Source organism: Cololabis saira, chromosome 3, assembly GCF_033807715.1.
Source record: "Cololabis saira isolate AMF1-May2022 chromosome 3, fColSai1.1, whole genome shotgun sequence".
Lineage (NCBI taxonomy): Eukaryota > Metazoa > Chordata > Actinopteri > Beloniformes > Belonidae > Cololabis > Cololabis saira.
In genome coordinates this window covers 36,163,341-36,184,140 of record NC_084589.1, presented here as the reverse complement: position 1 = coordinate 36,184,140, position 20,800 = coordinate 36,163,341, and the positions used below count along the sequence as shown (strand labels likewise).

Here is a 20,800-nt window from a genome sequence, read left to right as displayed (position 1 = left end):
ACAAAACAACCCACAAAGCCACGACCCATAAGGACTGTACTGCTAACATCCTGGTACTAGAAACTCCAGGACCCCAAATGTTCTTGTTACGTCCTGAATGTTCAGAGGTGTTTTGGTGGTAAAAGTGATTCTAGTCAATATTGGAGAGCTCATCGTAACATTAAAGTTGATCAGTGTTGGTTCACATCCTGATTCTTTAGGAGAATTAAGTTGAATTTTATGAAACGGTAATTGGTTTCTTTTTTTCCACTTTTGTTATGGTTCTTTTGCTGCAGTTTGTAACAAGCGACTGAAGTCGAAGCTGAAGAAGAAGTCCCAGTGTTTGTTTGAGGGGATTGTTAAAGCAGGAAACCCCACCCTTCTGAAGCAGATCTACACAGAGCTCTACATCACAGAGGGAGGGACTGGAGACGTCAACCATGAACATGAAGTCAGACAGATTGAAGCAGCATCCAGGAAACCACACAGAAAAGAAACAACCATCAGACAGGAAGACATCTTTAAACTCCCACCTGGAAGAGGTGAACCAGTCAGAACAGTGATGACGAAGGGAGTGGCTGGCATCGGGAAAACAGTCCTAACACAGAAGTTCACTCTGGACTGGGCTGAAGGCAGAACCAACCAGGACATCCAGTTACTTTTTCCATTCACCTTCAGAGAGCTGAATGTGCAGAGAGAGGAGAAGTTCAGCTTGGTGGAACTTGTTCATCACTTCTTCACTGAAACCAGAGCAATCTGCAGCTTTGAAGAGTTCCAGGTCGTGTTCATCTTTGATGGTCTGGATGAGAGTCGACTTCCTCTGGACTTCCACAACAATGAGGTCGTGACTGATCTTACAGAATCCACCACAGTGGATGTGCTGCTGACAAACCTCATCAGGGGGAACCTGCTTCCTTCTGCTCGTCTCTGGATCACCACACGACCCGCAGCAGCCAATCAGATCCCTCCTGACTGTGTCTCCATGGTGACAGAGATCAGAGGGTTCACTAACCCACAGAAGGAAGAATACTTCAGGAAGAGATTCAGAGATGAGAAGCAGACCAGCAGGATCATCTCCCACATCAAGACATCACGAAGCCTCCACATCATGTGCCACATCCCAGTCTTCTGCTGGATCACTGCTACGGTCCTGGAGAAAGTCCTGGAGAAAGTTCTGGAAACCAGAGAGGGAGGGGAGCTGCCCAAGACCCTGACTGAGATGTACATCCACTTCTTGGTGGTCCAGGCCAAAGTGAAGAGGGTCAAGTATGACGGAGGAGCTGAGACGGATCCACACTGGAGTCCAGAGAACAGGAAGATGATCAAGTCTCTGGGAAAACTGTCTTTTGAGCAGCTGCAGAAAGGAAACCTGATATTCTATGAACCAGACCTGAGAGAGTGTGGCATTGATGTCAGAGAGGCTTCAGTGTACTCAGGAGTGTTCACACAGATCTTTAGAGAGGAGAGGAGCCTGTACCAGGACAAGGTCTTCTGCTTCATCCATCTGAGTGTTCAGGAGTTTCTGGCGGCTCTTCATGTCCATCGGACCTTCATCAAGTTTGGAGTCAACCTGCTGGTGGAACAGAGAAACACCCCCTGGTGGTTTAAAACAAGAGAAGAGACTGACCTCCATCAGAGTGCTGTGGACAAGGCCTTACAGAGTCCAAACGGACACCTGGACTTGTTCCTCCGCTTCCTCCTGGGTCTTTCACTGGAGACCAATCAGACTCTCCTACGAGGTCTGTTGGAACCAAGACAAAGACGTTCACAGAACAATCAGGAAACAGTTGAATACATCAAGAAGAAGATCAGTGAGGATCTGTCTGCAGAGAAAAGCATCAACCTGTTCCACTGTCTGAATGAACTGAACGATGGTTCTCTGGTGGATCAAGTCCAACAGTACCTGAGGTCAGGACGTCTCTCCACAGATAAACTGTCTCCTGCTCAGTGGTCGGCTCTGGTCTTCATCTTACTGTCGTCAGAAGATCTGGAGGTGTTTGACCTGAAGAAATACTCAGCTTCAGAGAAGGTTCTACGGACGCTGCTGCCGGTGGTCAAAGCCTCCAAGAAAGTTGTGTAAGGACGAACACGGACACATCTGTTTTAATTACAATCACATGTTGTGTTCATGGAGGAAACCAGTTAAATTCACTGTTCAACTAAGCGATCACTATGATCAATACTTATTGATTATTAGTTGAAATAATCAGCATCAATATTATATTGTTTATTTCTTTGTTAAATGGCATAATCCACTTTTAAATAACCTTATCATTTCTCTTTAATCTCCTCTGCAGGTTGAGTGGTTGTAACCTCTCAGAGGACATCTGTGCAGATCTGTCCTCAGTTCTCAGCTCTCCGTCCTCCAGTCTGACAGAACTGGACCTGAGTAACAACCCCCTGCAGGATTCAGGACTGAAGGAGCTGTGTCCTGGACTGGAGAGTCCACACTGTCACCTGGAGTCTCTCAGGTCAGAATGAACCAAGTGTTCAACTGTTGACCTTTAGAACTGTTTGTTTGGTTGTTGTTATATTAGATCTCCGTTAGCAGATTATCTGGGGTCTCATCAGAATCATCAGCTGAATTACAACATTATCATTAATTAAAATACATAAACATAATGCTCACATCAGATAACAGACGCTAGGACACCTGCTCAAAGTACAAAAATAACAACATTATAATCAGCACAATGGCATTATGAGTTTACATTCCCTCTTTTTAAACCCAGGAATTACATTTTCTCATCACACTCTCAAACAAGATATTAAGAAAAAACTAATCAATAGCTCACTTCTCAACGGTGCATTTTATTCTTCCTGGGTAAACAGAAATTACTTGAGCTTCTTCTTAAAGCATACCATATTATTATCTCCAATCCAAACGTCTGGTAATTAATTCCTCGCCGCCGTCGCTCTGGGACTCATTGTCTTCTGTTTTAAGTTACTTCTACATGGAGGCAACAGAAAACCACCTGCCGAGTTTGAGTTGTCTTGTTCATGAAGTGTTAAACAAATAAACTTTCCTAGATAACATCAAGATCTCTCTTTAATGTCCTCTCCAGGTTGAGTTGTTGTAACCTCTCAGAGGACATCTGTGCAGATCTGTCCTCAGTTCTCAGCTCTCAGTCCTCCAGTCTGACAGAACTGGACCTGAGTAACAACCCCCTGCAGGATTCAGGACTGAAGGAGCTGTGTCCTGGACTGGAGAGTCCACACTGTCACCTGGAGTCTCTCAGGTCAGAATCCACCAAGTGTTCAACTGTTGACCTTTAGAACAGTTTGTTTGGTTGTTTTCTTTGATCCCCGTTAGCTGCTGACCTTTCACAGCAGTTTCTCTGGGGTCTCATCAGAATCATCAGCTGAATTACAACATTATCATTAGTTAAAATACATAAAACAATATGCTCACAACTCAGAGTCAACAGAGATTTGACACCTACTCAAAGTAAAAAAAAAACAAACATTATAATCAGCACAATGGCATTATGACTCTACATTTCCTCTTTTGAAAGTCAGGATTTATATTTTCTCATCACACTCTCAAACAAGATATTAAGAAAAATCAAATCCATAGCTCAATTTAAAAAGAATAAAAAAATATTTTCCATCTTTCAACAATGCAACAACTTTCTGGACAATGGGAGGTAGAACAAATAATCATGTGCTGTTCACATTTTAGTTGGTATGGGTATGCGGGCTCGGTGTGAAAAAAAGGGCATCCCTAGGGCATCCCTAATAAAATGCATTGATCACATTAAAAAGTGGATGTGCCACGATTTCATTCAGTTAATTGAAGAGAAAAACAGAAATAATTGTGTTTGGAACCAAGAAAATAAGATTAAACGTCAGCACTCAGCTTCAAGTAGTGAAGCTAAAAACAAATAGCCAACCCAGAAATCAAGGAGTGGTTGTGGACTCATACCTGAACAGCCACATTAAGAAAGTAGAAAAGTCAGCCTGTTTCCTTTAAAGAACATGTGGAGGAGAGTGGACCATACAACTCCAGTTCTTAGAGCTTTACACTGGTTTGCTGTCTGTCCCAAAACAGATGTTAAAATCCTGCTGCTGGTTTATGAATCTCTGAATGATTTCGGATCAAAATACATCTCTGATCTCCTGGTCCATGATGAACCAACCAGAACCCTCAGGTCGTCAGGGAGACGCCTACCTTCTATACCCAGAGTTAAAACAAAACACGATGTCAGCGTTCAGCTTTTGCTCCTCACCTGTGGAACAAACTCCCAGAATGCATCAGGGATGCTGAAACTCTCAATTGCCTTAAAGGGGACCTATTATGGCATTTAATGTATATTTTAAACAGGCCTTGAATGTCTTAAAAACAATCTAAAGCTTGTTTTTTCTACATAAAACAGAAATTCAGCCTGTGGGCCATGTCTCTAGTTTTACCGCTCCTAACCTTCTTTTTCTATGAGTGATCCTGAGGGGAGGGGAGGCTATGATAATGAGGCTCTGTGCTGATTGGCTGCTTGAATGACGTGTAGCAGGGGAGGGAACAAAACCTCGCTCCGGCCAGAGCAGCCGGCTGCGTACACAAAGCGTGTCCCATGCCAGGGAGTTTCTGCGACAAAATAAATTCCATAGCTTTATTTTTTTTTTGTTTAACGGTTTCAGTGTGGACAGAGAGCGTCCGATGTCACGCAGATCGACGCGATAGTCGGACGCTCGCATTCAGTTACACGGTGGAAACAGATCTTAAAGCCTGATTTATGGTTCTGCGTTAAATCGACGCGTACCCTACGCCGTAGGCTCTGCGTTGGTGTAACGCGGAACCATAAATCAGCCTTTAGTCACTCACCTCGTCTTTACACTAATTCACACAGGAAGATTTCTAATCAGGTACACCACAGTTCTTTATTCCAATTCCTCAAGACAAATGAATCATGTTAACTGTAAAGAAATCACAACACTGAATTTTCACAAATGACAACTTTATTGTTAAAAAATAAAACATACATTGTATATAAATAACATGTATGCACTATTGCTGGCTCAAGGAAGGACCATGCATTTCTTCTGAAGGTGTCGTTGAACAGCTTCAGGTGCTTGGAAGATCTGAAACCATAAACAGAAAAAAATGTATTACGGTAACCGTCGGGGCTCCTCACCGGTCCGGGGCTCCGGGGCTCCGGAGCTAAGCTTAGCCCATGCATACTCATAGACAAATATAAATAACATAAAAAAATAACGTCACTTACCGCTGACTCGTGTGCAGTTGCCGGGTCCGTACTGTGGGCACTGATGAGGGAAAATGTCGATGCAAAACCTCATTTTAGCTGAATTACAACATTATCATTAATGAAAATATATAAAACATACATGCCCACAACTCAGAGACAACAGACACTAGGACACCTCCTAAAAGTAAAAAACAACATTATAATCAGCACAATGGCATTTTGACTCAACATTGACTCTTTTGAAAGTCAGGATTTACATTTTCTCATCACACTCTCAAACACAATATTAAGAAAAATCAAATCAATAGCTAAATTTAAAAAGAATAAAAAAATATTTTCCATTTTTCAACAACACAACAACTTTCTGGAGAGTGTGAGATGGAACAAATAATCATGTGCTGTTCACATTTTAACACCCCCCACGCTCCACCCCCATTTAGCAAAACTACACACACAAACACAAAAGAAATAGAGGAAAAGGAAACAGTGTCAACACAATAAACAGATTAAAGCCCCAGATATACTTGCTGTTGGTGCTTGCGTTCGTGTCCGTTTGCGTCCGTTGGCGTGCACCACCAACTGCAACGTCACTCCATGGTACGTGAGGAGAGCGCATCGTACCGGCGGTAACCGATGGGGGACAGTAAGCAGAGCAGCAGTTGGAAAAGTGATTAAATATTTAGTAGTAGAGGTAGTAGCAGCAGTAGTAGCAGTGGCGGATTTGAACAACAAACAAGTTGACATGTCAATATTGGATGAAGAGGAGATTATAACATTGCTTTGGTTGCGATCTGGGCAAAGGAAACAGCGGCAGCGACCTCCGCATCGTTACTTGTGGCAGTTATCTGACTGGGACCAGCACCACACGCGGCCACAGCGAGAAGTGCAGGTCGCGTTCAGTGTCTTTTTGAGAACGTGCACGTCTACGTGTCAAATGAAAGCAGGATATGCGTGCCGGCCATGAGGCGTACACGTTCTGACCTGCAAGTATATCTGGGGCTTAATAGCTCAAGTCTTAACAGTCCATTTTATTCTCCTGAGTAAACAAAAATAACTTGAACTTCTTCTTAAAGCTTATCATATTATCTAAAGCCCAAACATCTGGTAATTTACTCCACACCACCATCGCTCTGTGATTCATTGTCTTCTGTTTTAAGTTACTTCGACATGGAGGCAACGGAAAACCACCTGCTGATGTCCGCCTCGACCAATTATTGTGTGTGTGAACAAAATGATAATCTTCTGTAGAGTGTTTCTGGTGTTTAAGTCATAACTACTTTATTGATTAACGTCATCGATGAATATTGCATCCTACATTCTCCACTTAACCAGGATGGATGGGGTTTCATTATATTTATCCACTCGTCTGATAAAAGCACTGAATGACTCAGCTATCTGCTTTGTTCTTTGACCTGCAGTCTGGCCAGGTTATGTTTGGTTGTACTGGACCAAATCATGGAGCAATAATCTACATTTGACAAGACCGATGCATGTATCACCTGTTTAATCAAATCATTAGGCAAAAACAATATTTGGTCAACTTGTCTATTCCAGGACATTTCACTCTCTACAACATCCCCCAATACCTTCACTTCTGTTACTTGCTCTATCACTAGTTCACCCATAGTTAACCATAGCACAGGGTTTTCTCTTAATAAATGTTTTGAACCTAAAACAGTCCACTTTCTCTTCACCTTATTCAGAACTCATTTGTTTCTTATCGTCCATTTTTATGTTAATTTTAATTCCACCCTTTAAATCTCAGTTAATCCAGCAGGCTCATTTGCCGATGTAAAACTGTCTAGTCATCAGCATACATTGCAATGGTGGCATAATTTAGAATAAACAGTAAATTATTGATGAATATTGAAAATAAAAGTGGTCCCAAAGAACTCCCTTGGAGAACTCCACGGCTCTCAGCTTGGAATCGCTACCATTAAAGTAAACAGTGCTTTTCCTATCAGAGAAAAAACTCTTACCACATGCTATAGCAGTTGATTCAAAACCATAGCAGCTTAACTTATTCAATAACACATTATGGTCAAGAACATCAAATACTGCCCTCATATCCAACAGTTTAGTACCAACATTTTTTTGTCATCCATTTCAAGCAATCAATCATCAGTCATTTGAACAAGTGTCGTAGCTGTGGAGTGGCCTTTCTTGTTGATATCCTGAATTTAACTCATTTTTCCAAAACCTGTACAACGTTCTGACACGAAAAGTTTTGATGTGTTCCAGTCAGGTTTCCGGCCACATCACAGCACTGAGACAGCTCTAGTAAAGGTCTTAATGATATCCACTCCAATAATGGCAACATTTCAGTCTTAATCTTACTGGATCTCAGTGCTGCATTCAACACAATCAACAAGAACATCTTGATAGACCGGTTGATGGTCATTACACTGGTTTCCTGTCTGTCCCATAATAGATGTTAAAATCCTGCTGCTGGTTTATAAATCTCTGAATGATTTCGTTCAGCTTTTGCTCCTCACCTGTGAAACAAACTCCGAGAATGCATCAGGTATGCTGAAACTCTCTATAGCCTTAAGTCAAGTTGAAAACCTTTTTATTGACTTATGTCTATCTGTCTTAAATTACTGCTCTTAATTTCTTACGTTTTTAATTCATTTTTTAAAATGTTTTTATTTTAAGCACTTTGAGTTGTCTTGTACATGAAATGTTATATACATCCATCCATCCAGGGGGGAGACCGAGGCGTTCCCAGGCCAGCCGAGAGACATAGTCTCTCCAGCGTGTCATGGGTCCTCCCCGGGGTCTCCTCCCGGAGGGACATGCCTGGAACACCTCCCTAGGGAGGCGTCCAGGATGCATCCGGTACAAATGCCCTGTCACGTCTGGTGTGTGATTGGGACCCAAACGCAGGAGAGCAGGAGGGAGGAGTTGCAAAAACCAAGGATTTATTCCAGAAAACCAAAAACAAAGCGTTGCTTGGCAGGATCAAAAGAAACGGGGATCAAAAAACTTGGGCAGGAAAAACGTGGCAGGAAACATGGAGGACAAAACAGTACGGACCGACAGGGAACAAGGGATTGACAAGACCAGATATACACAGGAGATAACGAGACACGACGAGACACAGGTGCAGACAATCAGGGCAGATGGGACACAGACGGGGCAAAACAGAAACTGAAAGGCTGGGGGGAATGTTAAACCCTGACAGAACCCCCCCTCAAGGGACAGATCCCAGATGTCCCCTCATGGACATATCACCCAGGGCGGGTGGAGGGGGCCTGGTCTGAGGCGCTGGCTGCGGGGGTACCCGGGTCTGGGGCGCTGGCTGCGGGGGTACCCGGGTCCGAGGCGCTGGCTGCGGGGGTACCCGGGTCCGAGGCGCTGGCTGCGGGGGTACCCGGGTCCGGGGCGCTGGCTGCGGGGGTACCCGGGTCCGTGGCGCTGGCTGCAGGGGAACCCGGGTCCGTGGCGCTGGCTGCGGGGGGTCCGGGACCATCACCGGAGCAGGGGCTGATGCGTCCGGGACCACCAACGACGACGCGCCCAAGACCACCGCCGGAACAGCGGCTAGCTAGGGCTGGCGTCGACGCCGTCGCTCCAGAGCCTGGATGCTCCGGGGCCCACCCCGAGCCAGGCGTGTTCCCCAGAAGGGGGACTCCTCTTCCTCGAACCACCTCATATTTTTCTCCTCCACCTCCTGGCGGAGAAACTTCCAGAGGGAAATCCACTCTCCCGCTGGGTCCATTTTTGGTCGGCCCGTTCTGTCACGTCTGGTGTGTGATGTGGACCCAAATGCAGGAGAGCAGGAGGCAGGAGTTGCAAAAACCCAGGATTTATTCCAGAAAACCAAAAACAAAGTGCTGCTTGGCAGGATCAAAAGAAACTAAACAGGGATCAAAAAACTTGGGCACGAAAAAAACGTGGCAGGAAACATGAAGGATAAAACAGTACGGACCGACAGGGAACAAGGGCATGACAAGACCAGATATACACAGGGGATAACGAGACACGACGAGACACAGGTCCAGACAATCAGGGCAGATGGGACACAGGCGGGGCAAAACAGAAACTGAAAGGCTGGGGGGAATGTCAAACCCTGACATGCCCAAGCCACCTCAGCTGACTCCTCTCAATGTGAAGGAACAGCGGCTCGACTCCGAGCTCCTCCCGGGTGACCGAACTCCTCACCCTATCTCTAAGGGAGCGTCCAGCCACCCTGCGGAGGAAACTCATCTCGGCCGCTTGTATCCGCGATCTTGTCCTTTCGGTCACTACCCAAAGTTCATGACCATAGGTGAGGGTAGGGGCGTAGATTGACCGGTAAATCGAGAGCTTCGCCTTTCGACTCAGCTCCCTCTTCACCACGACGGTCCGGTACATCGACCGCATAACTGCGGACGCTGCACCGATCCGTCTGTCAATCTCACGCTCCATTGTTCCCTCACTCGTGAACAAGATCCCGAGATACTTGAACTCCTCCACCTGAGGCAGGACTTCTCCACCCACCCGGAGAAGGCATGCCACCCTTTCCCGGTGGAGAACCATGGCCTCGGTCTTGGAGGTGCTGATTCTCATCCCTGCCGCGTCGCACTCAGCCTCAAACCGCCCCAGCACGTGCTGAAGGTCCCGGTCCAATGAAGCCAACAGGACAACGTCATCCGCAAAAAGCAGAGACGAAATCCTGTGGTTCCCAAACCGGATCCCCTCCGGCCCCTTGCTGCGCCTAGAAATCCTGTCCATAAAAATTATGAACAGGACCGGTGACAAAGGGCAGCCCTGCCGGAGTCCAACATGCACCGGGAACAAGTCTGATCTACTGCCGGCAATGCGAACCAGACTCCTGCTCCGATCATACAGAGACCGGACAGCCCTTAATAGAGGGTCCCGGACTCCATACTCACTGAGCGCCCCCCACAGAATGGCACGAGGGACACGGTCAAATGCCTTCTCCAGATCCACAAAACACATGTATACTGGTTGGGCAAATTCCCATGAACCCTCGAGCACCCTGCGGAGGGTATAGAGCTGGTCCAGTGTTCCGCGCCCGGGATGAAAACCGCATTGTTCCTCCTGAATCCGCGGTTCAACTAACGGCCGTATTCTCCTCCAGTACCCTGGCGTAGACTTTCCCGGGGAGGCTGAGAAGTGTGATCACCCTATAGTTGGAGCACACTCTCCTGTCCCCCTTTTTAAATAGAGGGAGCACCAAACCGGTTTGCCACTCCAGCGGTACTGTCCCCTTCCTCCATGCAATGTCGCAGAGGCGTGTCAACCAAGACAGCCCTACGACATCCAGAGACTTGAGGTACTCCGAGCGAATGTCATCCACCCCCGGTGCCCTGCCACTGAGGAGCTTATGAACCACCCGGCTTGGGTGATGGATGAGCACGCCCCAGAGTCCCCACTCTCTGCTTCCTCAGTGGAAGGCATGTCAGTCGGGTTGAGGAGATCCTCGAAGTATTCCTTCCACCGTCCGACGATGTCCCCAGTCGAGGTCAACAGCTCCCCACCCACACAATAAACAGTGCCGGCAGAGTACTGCTTCCCCCTTCTGAGGTGCCAAACGGTCCGCCAGAATTTCCTCGAGGCCGACCGAAAGTCTTCCTCCATGGCCTCACCGAACTCCTCCCAGACCAGGGTTTTTGCCTCCAGGACTGCCCGAGCCGCAGCTCGCTTGGCCTGCAGTACCCATCTACTGCGTCAGGAGTCCCACAGGCTAACATAGCCCGGTAGGACTCCTTCTTCAGTCTGACGGCATCCTGTACTTCCGGTGTCCACCACCGGGTTCTACGATTGCCGCCACGACAGGCACCAGAGACCTTGCGACCACAACTTCGAGCCGCCGCGTCGAAAATGGAGGCAGAGAACATGGTCCACTCGGACTTGATGTCCCCCGCCTCCCCGGGATCTGAGAGAAGTTCTCTCGGAAGTGAGAGTTGAAGATGTCCCTGACAGAGGGCTCAGCCAGACGTTCCCAACAGACCCTCACAATCCGTTTGGGTCTGCCCGGTCTGTCCAGCCTCTTCCTCTGTCAGCGCATCCAACTCACCACCAGGTGGTGATCAGTTGACAGCGCAGCCCCTCTCTTCACCCGAGTGTCCAAGACATGCGGCCGAAGGTCAGATGAAACGACAACAAAGTCGATCATTGACCTCCGGCCTAAGGTGTCCTGGTGCCACGTGCACTGATGGACACCCTTAGGTTTGAACATGGTGTTCGATATGAAAAAAACCGTGCCTAGCACAGAAGTCCAACAACAAAACACCGCTCGGGTTCTGATTGGGGAGGCTGTTCCTCCCAATCACGCCTCTCCAGGTATCACTGTCATTGCCCACGTGAGTGTTGAAGTTCCCCAGTAGAACAATGGAATCCCCAGTTGGAGCACTATCCAGTACTCCTCCCAGGGACTCCAAGAAGGCCGGGTACTCCGCACTGCTGTTTGGCCCGTAGGCACAAACAACAGTGCCTTTCCCCGACCCGAAGACGCAGGGAAACTATGGGGGTATTATTGTTCCAATATTATTTGTGTGTGTGTATCTCAATCTGTGTGTGTGTAATCAAACATTTGTGTGTGCGTAAAAAGATTTGTGTGTCTGTATTCACATTTGTGTGTGCGTAAAAAGATTTGTGTGTCTGTATTCACATTTATGTGTGTAAAAAGATTTGTGTGTCTGTATTCACATTTATGTGTGCGTAAAAAAAATGCGTACTGAGATCTGTAAATGTCTGTCTACAGTTACAACTCAGGCGGGAGCTCTCGATTGGCTGTCTTTGTACACGTGGATTTTGACACACTTCTGCCGTGGCAAATCTGTAAATGCGATCTGTGTGTAAAACGATTTGTCCGTCAAATCACGTTTCCTTTGCCCTGAGTTCGGACTCACAGGCTCACGCCAGGCTACAGTAGCAATACAGCCTTCACACCACTAGTTGGCGCGTAGCACTCAGTCAGTACGTTTACATGCAAAACACTAATATGGGAAAATACTAATAAGGGAGTACGGCGGGAAAGAGGGGTAAAATACGGTAGTTTCCCAGCCAAAACGGGAGACTTGACAGGTATGGGCACAGCACCAGAGTTTAAAAAAACTGCTGTCAGAGAACCTCAAAAAGAGTGTTTTCTTTAAACATTGATGAAGTCACCAGCCAGAGCAGGACAAAATGATGTAAGTACTTGTTCACTTTTTTGATAATGATACGGCCAAAGTAACAACTCAACATCTGGCAAGCAGAAAAGTTAATCTTGCCGATGTTTTAGCACTTATGCTGGAACTAGAAGATGTCCTGCAGTCTTATGAGCTTGAGTGGAAACAAGTCACAAGTTTACATGACCATTAGTGTTTTGAGTGTACATTTATTATGAAGAGATACAAAAAAAAATACAAGATGATATACAAATCTTAAACAAAATATCTTTAAATGTGCAAATCGTAAAAAAGGTTTAGAAATTATGGGAGGTACCAAAAAAAGCTGAACTAAAACAAAATATCTTTAAATGTGCAAATCGTAAAAAAAGCTTTACAAATTATGGAGCTGAACTAAAACAATATCTAAACATTTACCAATTTTAGGTTTACAAAATGTCTAGAGGTTGCGGTATGTGGATGACCCTGGGTGGGCATCTGGTTGTGGGGTGGAGTTCATGGGATGTGGGATGTGGGTGCTCCGAACATGTTATTTGTGCCCTCCATAAGTGTGGTCAGCACCCGCTCCTGTCGCTCATCACTCTCTCGAAGCTGATCTTGCCAAAAATCCCTCATCTCACCCATCATCGCCTCTATGCCCCTGCCGCCTCCGACGAGGTCTCTGGGCACTTGTCTCAGAAGACAGAATTGGTGTAAAACCTATTACCAGTCCTTATGTGGGTATATGTCTAAACATAAAGAAGCATTGGTTGTTGCAGCCAGCATATTTTGCAGAACTTACCTGGTAACTCAGAGTTCCTCTGCAGCGGGGAACTGCTCCTTGAGGTCTCAGCAGATCTTTCAACCAGACAAGTCTCAGCGAAGCCATGCTGTGTTGAATCATTATGGCCCCCCATCTCTGTTGCTGCTTCTGCAGAGGGTTACAAAAATGAAAAATTATTTATATCTTATTCATTTTATGTCAGACATAAGGATTTATTTTGTCTAGTTGTCAGAATAATCACATTATTGGTTCCATATTATGTTCTTTGCAAATATAATCATGACTACTTTCATTAAACTGTGTTTTAGGTACTTTGTTTTATAAACAGTCACACCGGGTTCATTTTGACCCTGGAAAACAGCTGTGATTGGTTTTAAATCAGAATTCTGATTAAACCTGATCAGTGTGTTATAATATAAATGCATTTTCGTTAAACTCAGACAATAACCCCCCCAATAAGTACTGTAAATCGTTATTCATATTCGTTCGGAGCATGCAAGCCCATATGGTGTGTGCCCAGGCAACAAGTTTTAGCAACTAAGATAGCAACTCACCTTGGTCAAATGCCTCGAAACCGACATCCACCCCGTGTTGTCCGGCTTGGGACAAAGGTCGACTCCCTAGCAGGTTATCCAAAATCTCCAATTATGGACAACTGACCGTATCATGTGCACTTCTAGAGTTGTTCTGTTTGGCGCCAATGTACGCCTTCCGTATATTCTTCGGCTTTATTTTTATCTGCTCCGGTGTCCCGGGGTCCGTTTCACAAAGCAGGTTTAGTGAAAACTCTGAGTCTGTTAACCCTGAAATGAGGGAAACTCTGAGTTTTCCGTTTCACAAAGGGAGGTAACTCAAACCAGAGAGAGAGGGGTAACTCTAGCCTGTTTCACAAAGGGAGGTAACTTAAGCTCTCGGTCAGTTACCGTAGTAACAGACTCTCTGAACCTAACCGGCAGAAGTGTGTCAAAATCCACGTGTACTGAGTTGTAACTGTAGACAGACATTTACAGATCTCAGTACGCATTTTTTTACGCACACATAAATGTGAATACAGACACGCAAATCTTTTTACACACACATAAATGTGAAAACAGACACACAAATCTTTTTACGCACACACAAATGTGAATACAGACACACAAATATTTTTACGCACACACAAATAATATTGGAACAATAATACCCCCATAGGAAGCGACCCTCTCGTTCACCGGGGTGAAATCCAACACATGGCGACTGAGCTGGGGGGCTATAAACAAGCCCACACCAGCTCGCCGCCTCTCACCCTGGGCAACTCCAGAGTAATGGAGGGTCCACCCCCTTTCAAGGAGCTGGGTTCCAGAGCCCAAGCTATGTGTGGAGGTGAGCCCGACTATCTCTAGTCGGTATCTCTCAACCTCACGCACAAGCACCGGCTCCTATCATGGACCTTCCTGCGGGTGGTGGGCCTACGGGAAGGCGGGCCCATGTCGCCATTTCGGGCGGAGCCCGGCCGGGTTCCACGGGCAAAGACCCGGCCACCAGGTGCTCGCCTTCGAGCCCCAACCCCAGGCCTGGCTCCAGGGAGGGGCCCCGGTGACGCCGATCTGGGTGACGTTACGGTCCTTGCTGTCTTCCTCTTCATGATAGGCTTGTGAACCGCTCTTAGTCTGGCCCGTCACCTAGGACCTGTTTGCCATGGGAGACCCTACCAGGGGCGTAATGCCCCCGACAACATAGCTCCTAGGATCACTAGGGCAACACAAACCCCTCCACCACAGTAAGGTGGCGGTTCAAGGAGGGGATGTTATATACAAGTTTTCCTAAATAACTTCATCATTTCTCTTTTATCTCCTCTCCAGGTTAAGTGTCTGTAACCTCTCAGAGGACATCTGTGCAGATCTGTCCTCAGTTCTCAGCTCTCAGTCCTCCAGTCTGACAGAACTGGACCTGAGTAACAACCACCTGCAGGATTCAGGACTGAAGAAGCTGTGTCCTGGACTGGAGAATCCACACTGTCACCTGGAGTCTCTCAGGTCAGAATCCACCAAGTGTTCAACTGTTGACCGTTAGAACTGTGGTTGATATTGAAGATTGTTGATGTGTTTCTGCTGATCCTCTGACTTTTCCTTCAGCGCCATCATCAGGTGGACACGAGGACAGAGTCAGCTGTAGTCTCAGAGCAGTTCTCTCAGAGTCTCTGCATGTGTGTTGTGTTATGTGTCTGCAGGCTTTCAGGCTGTCTGATCTCAGAGGAAGGCTGTGCTTCTCTGGTCTCAGCTCTGAGCTCCAACCCCTCCCATCTGAGAGAGCTGGACCTGAGCTACAACCATCCAGGAGAGTCAGCAGTGAAGCTTTTGTCTGCTGGACTGAAGGATCCCTGCTGGAGACTGGACACTCTCAGGTATGAAGACAGAAGGACATCAGTGGGCTGGACTCTTCATTGTGATGTTGTGGACATCATCTTTGTGGCTCTCTGGATTTGCACATATGTCCTCTGAGAGGAAATCTTGTCAAAGCTTTTAAGGAGCTAGAATGGGAACATTGGTATTTTGAGGGTGATATAAATTCAAGTGCTGACTCCATCTCTAATAAAATCAAGGAGGTTATGTCCTTCTCCAGAAAAGGGAGCTGCAGGACAAATAAATCCAACTGCCTTCCTTGGTTCACTCAAGTATGTCACGCATTGCAAAAAGTTAGAGACCGGATGTTAAAAAAAACATTAAAAAAAACGGTCTAACTGTTGATTGTCAAAACTTCACTTCTGCACGGAATAAAGTAACATCAGCCCTACGGAAAGTTAAAGCATTTTTTTTTAACATAATCGAGAATGCTAAAGGAAATTCAAAAATTTGGTCGGCAGACAAAACATAATACTAAAGGAATGGAGCTAAATATAAACAACCAGTTAGTGAGAGATCCTGTCACCCTGGCTGAAGAATTTAACTTGTTTTTTTATTAAGTTTATTCAAGAAATATCAGGTCTGTTCACTGCTCCTGATTGTGTTTTTTACCCTGTCAATCATGAACAGCAAGTTTTTAACATAACTGGGGTCTATGAAATAGAAGTTTTGAAAATTATTAGCGCTCCAGTGCCAAGGATGAGTATGGCCTTGACACAGATTTCTTAATATGCCACAAGGAGTCTCTTGTCTGTCCCATCACTCAGCTAATAAATATGTCTATCAAATATTCTGTTGTCCCATGTAACTGGAAGGTGAGTGTAGTAAACCCAATTTTCAAATCCGGAAGTACATCTGAGCTTAATAACTATAGACCAATCAGTGTTCTTCCAGTAATTTCCAAAGTTATTGAAAAATGGGTAGCGAAACAGTTAATAAATCACCTTAATAGTGGACCTACAGCATTGCATCCTATGCAGTTCGGTTTCTGGGCTCATCATCATCTGGACCTCAAGAGGGCCTTTGACACCGTTGACCACCTTACAAAACTGTCCAAATTCAATGTCTCTGCTCAGGCGATCCGATCCTATCTCACAGATCGAAAACAGTGTGTTGTGATTAACGGCGCCAAATCCACTTACCTAAACTGTCCAGTAGGGGTCCCCCAAGGATCAGTCCTTGTTCCCCTTTTATTTTCTGTGTATATTAATGAATTTTTGATTGCTGTAAAAATGTCCATACCCAGCTTTACGCGGCTTACGCGGATGGGCCCAACATCACAGAGGCTGCCCAGATTCTTACCTCGGTAATAATGAATGTTCAGGACTGGCTGGAAAACTCAGGCCTTTTCCCTAAATGTTAAAAAAAGTGTCTGCATGTTTTTCGCCAAACAGCCACCTAAAACTGTCTGTTCTGGCATGAGAGGAGAGGAGCTTGCTCTGGTAAATGAGTTCAGGTATCTTGGAGTCGTCCTTGACTCAACTCTCTCATTTAAGAAACACATCAAAAAGGTGACAAAGTCGGTCAAATATAATCTAGCTAATTTTAGACGAATAAGGAATTCACTATCCACTACTGCAGCTCTCATGTTTTTACACTGTATGATTTTCTCACAGGGCAGCACGGTGGCTTAGTGGTTAGCACTGTTGCCTCACAGCAAGAAGGTCCCCGGTCCCCGGTTCGACTCCCAGGCCTTTCTGTGTGGAGTTTCTCCCCGTGCATGTTCTCCCCGTGCTTGCGTGGGTTCTCTCCGGGTACTCCGGCTTCCTCCCACAGTCCAAAAAAATGCATATTAGGTTAATTAGTGATTCTAAATTGCCCGTAGGTGTGAGTGTGAGTGTGCATGTGTGGCCCTGCGATGTGGCCCTGCGATGGACTGGTGACCTGTCCAGGCTGTAACCCCTGCCTCTCCACTGAAATGAGCTGGGATAGGCTCCAGCAGACCCCCGTAACCCTTCAAAGGATAAAGCGGGTATAGACAATGGATGGATGGATTTTCTCACATATTTATTACTGTTTTACAAGCTGGGCGCTGGCATGTTCTACAGCACTTAAACCGATAGAGTCACACACTTAAAGACATTGGATAAAAAAATATACTCCTATCACATCTCTCTTATCCTTAAAAAGTATGATTTTTTTAAGTTTCTATAGTTATAGAGTTTTCAAATTTGCTTGTTTTATCCAAAACAAGCAAATTGGTCTAGCTCCGCCACCTCTGAGGGAATTCATTAAAAAAAGGACTGTCAAAGGCATGAACACCAGGGCCTGCGACAGAGGAGATGTTGAGATTCCCTGCAGACGCACTGCGTTCGGCAGGAATGTTCTGTCCATCTTGGGGGGGGCTATTGGAATAGTCTTCCTACCACTATCAGAGACAGCCCTACTTTACCCTCTTTTAAAGCAAAACTTAAAATCTGGCTGAAGGAAAACCAGAGGTGTGAACATTAATTGGGCTATTAGAATAAATTCGATATTGAAACTGTAATTGATAACTGTATTTCTAATGTAAGGGGTTTTTTTTGGGGGGGGAGGGGTGTTGCTGGTGATAAACAAGTCCTGTCGTGACCCGTTACTGTATCATTTCATACATTTAGTATGTATGCAAATGTACAATGGTCCATACATAATAACAAATATGTACGCTATAATGCCAACTTGTGCAATGACATTAGCACACACATGTCAGTGTGTGCCAGGAAAGTGCAATAGGGCAATGTGCAATATGCATCAGCAATTTACAAACTAGCACTTAAGCACCTAGCACTTTAACTTTATGGTCACTTAATTACTGGTTTATCAATGGTAACATGTTTTATTGCTTAATGATTTTTATCTAGCTCAGTCGTGTTTTTTAATGTTGTGTTTTGTTGATATGGATGTCATATCTCGTCTCGTATGTCTGCTGGTGTCCGATTCTGTGTCTGGCATTAATTTGCCGCGGGGACGAATGGTGGAAATTAGCCTCTGGCTACAACCATGCATATTTACACATGTGTTTATTAATATGTACAGTCCCTGTTCAACATATAAAGTAAATTGAAATGAATTGAATTGGATGCTAGTCCTCTTAGAGGAAGGTGTACATTACAAAAGAGATGTGACCCTTTAATCTGCATTTACATGTTTTTTACACCCCTCTTTCCATCCTGTTCCTTACAGCTGTTGGCCTTTTGTTACAAACCATAGGCTATAATGTCAGAATTTTTTCTATGACACTTTGAGCAGAGATCTTTGAGCAGATGGAGCTGCTGCAGCTCATCTGGTGCTGCAGCAGAGCTGATAGATGCAGTTCACAACTCTGAGCCGTTCTTGACCCAGTAAACAGCAGTGTGGTTTTGAGGCCCATCACAGCACAATAAGAGCTGCACGTTCACTCATCCATGACATGGTCTCCTCCTGCTCCTGATTCAGCAAAGATGAAATCAGATTAAAAGAATGTGTTCAAACTGTGCTGGAACGTGACGACCACAGGACAGGACTTCAGGGATTCTGCATTCAAGTGAATCTGTCCAAGTGTTGGACTGTTCCTTCATCAGTGTGTGAGAGCCATGTAATGTCCATGTTTGTTGAAAGAGACTGTGCTGGTCTGACCCCCCTCCTCCTTTCAGGTTGGAGCATACTGGACAACGATGGATGACACCAGTTCTGTGGAAGTGTAAGTGTGTTTTTATTTCATTCACATTCAACCATCTTCACACTGTCACATCACACATTCGTGACTCCATCAATGATCAATGACAGACAGGGGCGGAGCAGGGGTCCCAGCCCAGGGGGGGCGAAGCATTCTAGATGGGTGGGTAGCACATTGAACGATCCAAAATGCAAAAACTTTAATTTTTAAACTTTTTCAAATCCGAACTATTTCCGAACCATCAGCCGGTTCTTCATCGCTGCAAACCTTTCAAACACTTTGCTCTTATCAACGGCGAATTTCCTCTCGATTGAGAGCAAGGTGAGGTTTTATAGTCTGCCCTCATCCATGCTGCCTCATCCTTAAAAAGTCTCAAATTCAATTTTTGCTAAATTAAGGCATTTAAATGTCTTAATTTTTCTTAAATCTCAATCCAAGGATCTTCATTTTATTCATTACAGAGTTTATTTCATCGTTTTGAGGAGAATCTCCTGCGGATGTTCTAAATCTGTGTTGCCAGGTTGGGCAGGTTTCAGCCCAATTGGGCTGAAAAATATATATTTGGGCTGCTTTTCCTGGTTTTTACTAAATATTTAGGAGAACTTATTAACAAAAAAGTTTCCATTATGGCAGAGAAAAGTATAAACTTACACAATAAACTCACTGATAATATATTTGCTTTAATCTACTCAATTTTATTGTAGTTTTTTTTTGGAGCCTGAACCTTTTTTGGGCTATTTAGTAATGTGAAGATGAAATGTATTACGCAGTTAATAATTTATGGTTTTAACAGAGATTGTAAGATTCGGGCTGGTTTTTCATTATTTCGGTGGGTTTTATGTATTTGGGCTGGAACCTGTCAGATCTGGCAACCTCGACCTCAGCACAGGATTTCTTATGGCGCTTTTCCACTAGTACCTACTCAGCCTGACTCGCCTCGGGACGGCTCGTCATGCCTCGTCCCGGCTCCACCCGCTTTGGCCTCATTTGTTTTTCCACAGCCAGGTGAGAAGTGGGCGGGTTGGGGTGAATCTGCTGTGACGTACTCGATTGCACAACCCCTTTGTTCGTGTCGGCGCAGATGAGAAAATCAGCTGGAGCCGCGAGCGGCTGAGAGTAAAACAGAGCGCCTATGGATCTGATCGTTCCTTATCACCCGTCTGCTTCCCTTTTTTAATTCTCTCGTCAGCCACCAGGTTTATGAACATCTGCACCTCAGAGTTGGATCACCAAACAGACGTTTTCGCTCTATAATAAAATCGCCGCGAGCCGCCAGTCGTTCTCGCGCTTCCTGATTCAAACCGTCATCGGTGGCGTGGAGGGTGGTGATGTCAGATAAAGTGCTGGCTCAGCACGCTTAGAACCTCGGCAGAAAAGATACAGAAAAAGTATCTGCTTGGCACGGCTCCACCCGCCTCGGCCCGTAGTGGAAAAGCGCAAGACGGGGGCGTGGCGAGTAGAAGCGCGCTGAGTAGGTACTAGTGGAAAAGGGCCATTAATGACTCGTCTTTTTGGTCACAATCACTTTGCTCTCTTCAATGGCGAAGCCCCTCTCGATTGAGAGCAAGGTGAGGTTTGATAGTCTGGCCTCATCAATGCAGCCCGGAGAGAGTTTTTAATCAACTTCAGCTGCTGAAACTCAGCATGACTTTCCTGCTTTAAGGCTCTGATGCGACAACTGGCTAAAAGTAAAGACAACATGCGCGCGCACGAACCCGTGC

At 45.6% G+C, this 20,800-nt stretch overlaps 1 protein-coding gene across 1 annotated transcript in view; it reads left to right on the top strand.

Annotated features, from left to right (window-relative positions):
- LOC133438607 (NACHT, LRR and PYD domains-containing protein 3-like) overlaps positions 1-20,800 on the top strand; it is a 32,769-nt gene that overhangs the window by 9,571 nt on the left and 2,398 nt on the right. The window contains exons 7-12 of the mRNA XM_061717396.1: positions 276-2,055; positions 2,277-2,450; positions 3,045-3,218; positions 14,906-15,079; positions 15,274-15,447; positions 19,057-19,103. Coding sequence (XP_061573380.1) covers positions 276-2,055; positions 2,277-2,450; positions 3,045-3,218; positions 14,906-15,079; positions 15,274-15,447; positions 19,057-19,103 — 2,523 coding nt within the window. The remainder of the gene's footprint in view (positions 1-275; positions 2,056-2,276; positions 2,451-3,044; positions 3,219-14,905; positions 15,080-15,273; positions 15,448-19,056; positions 19,104-20,800) is intronic.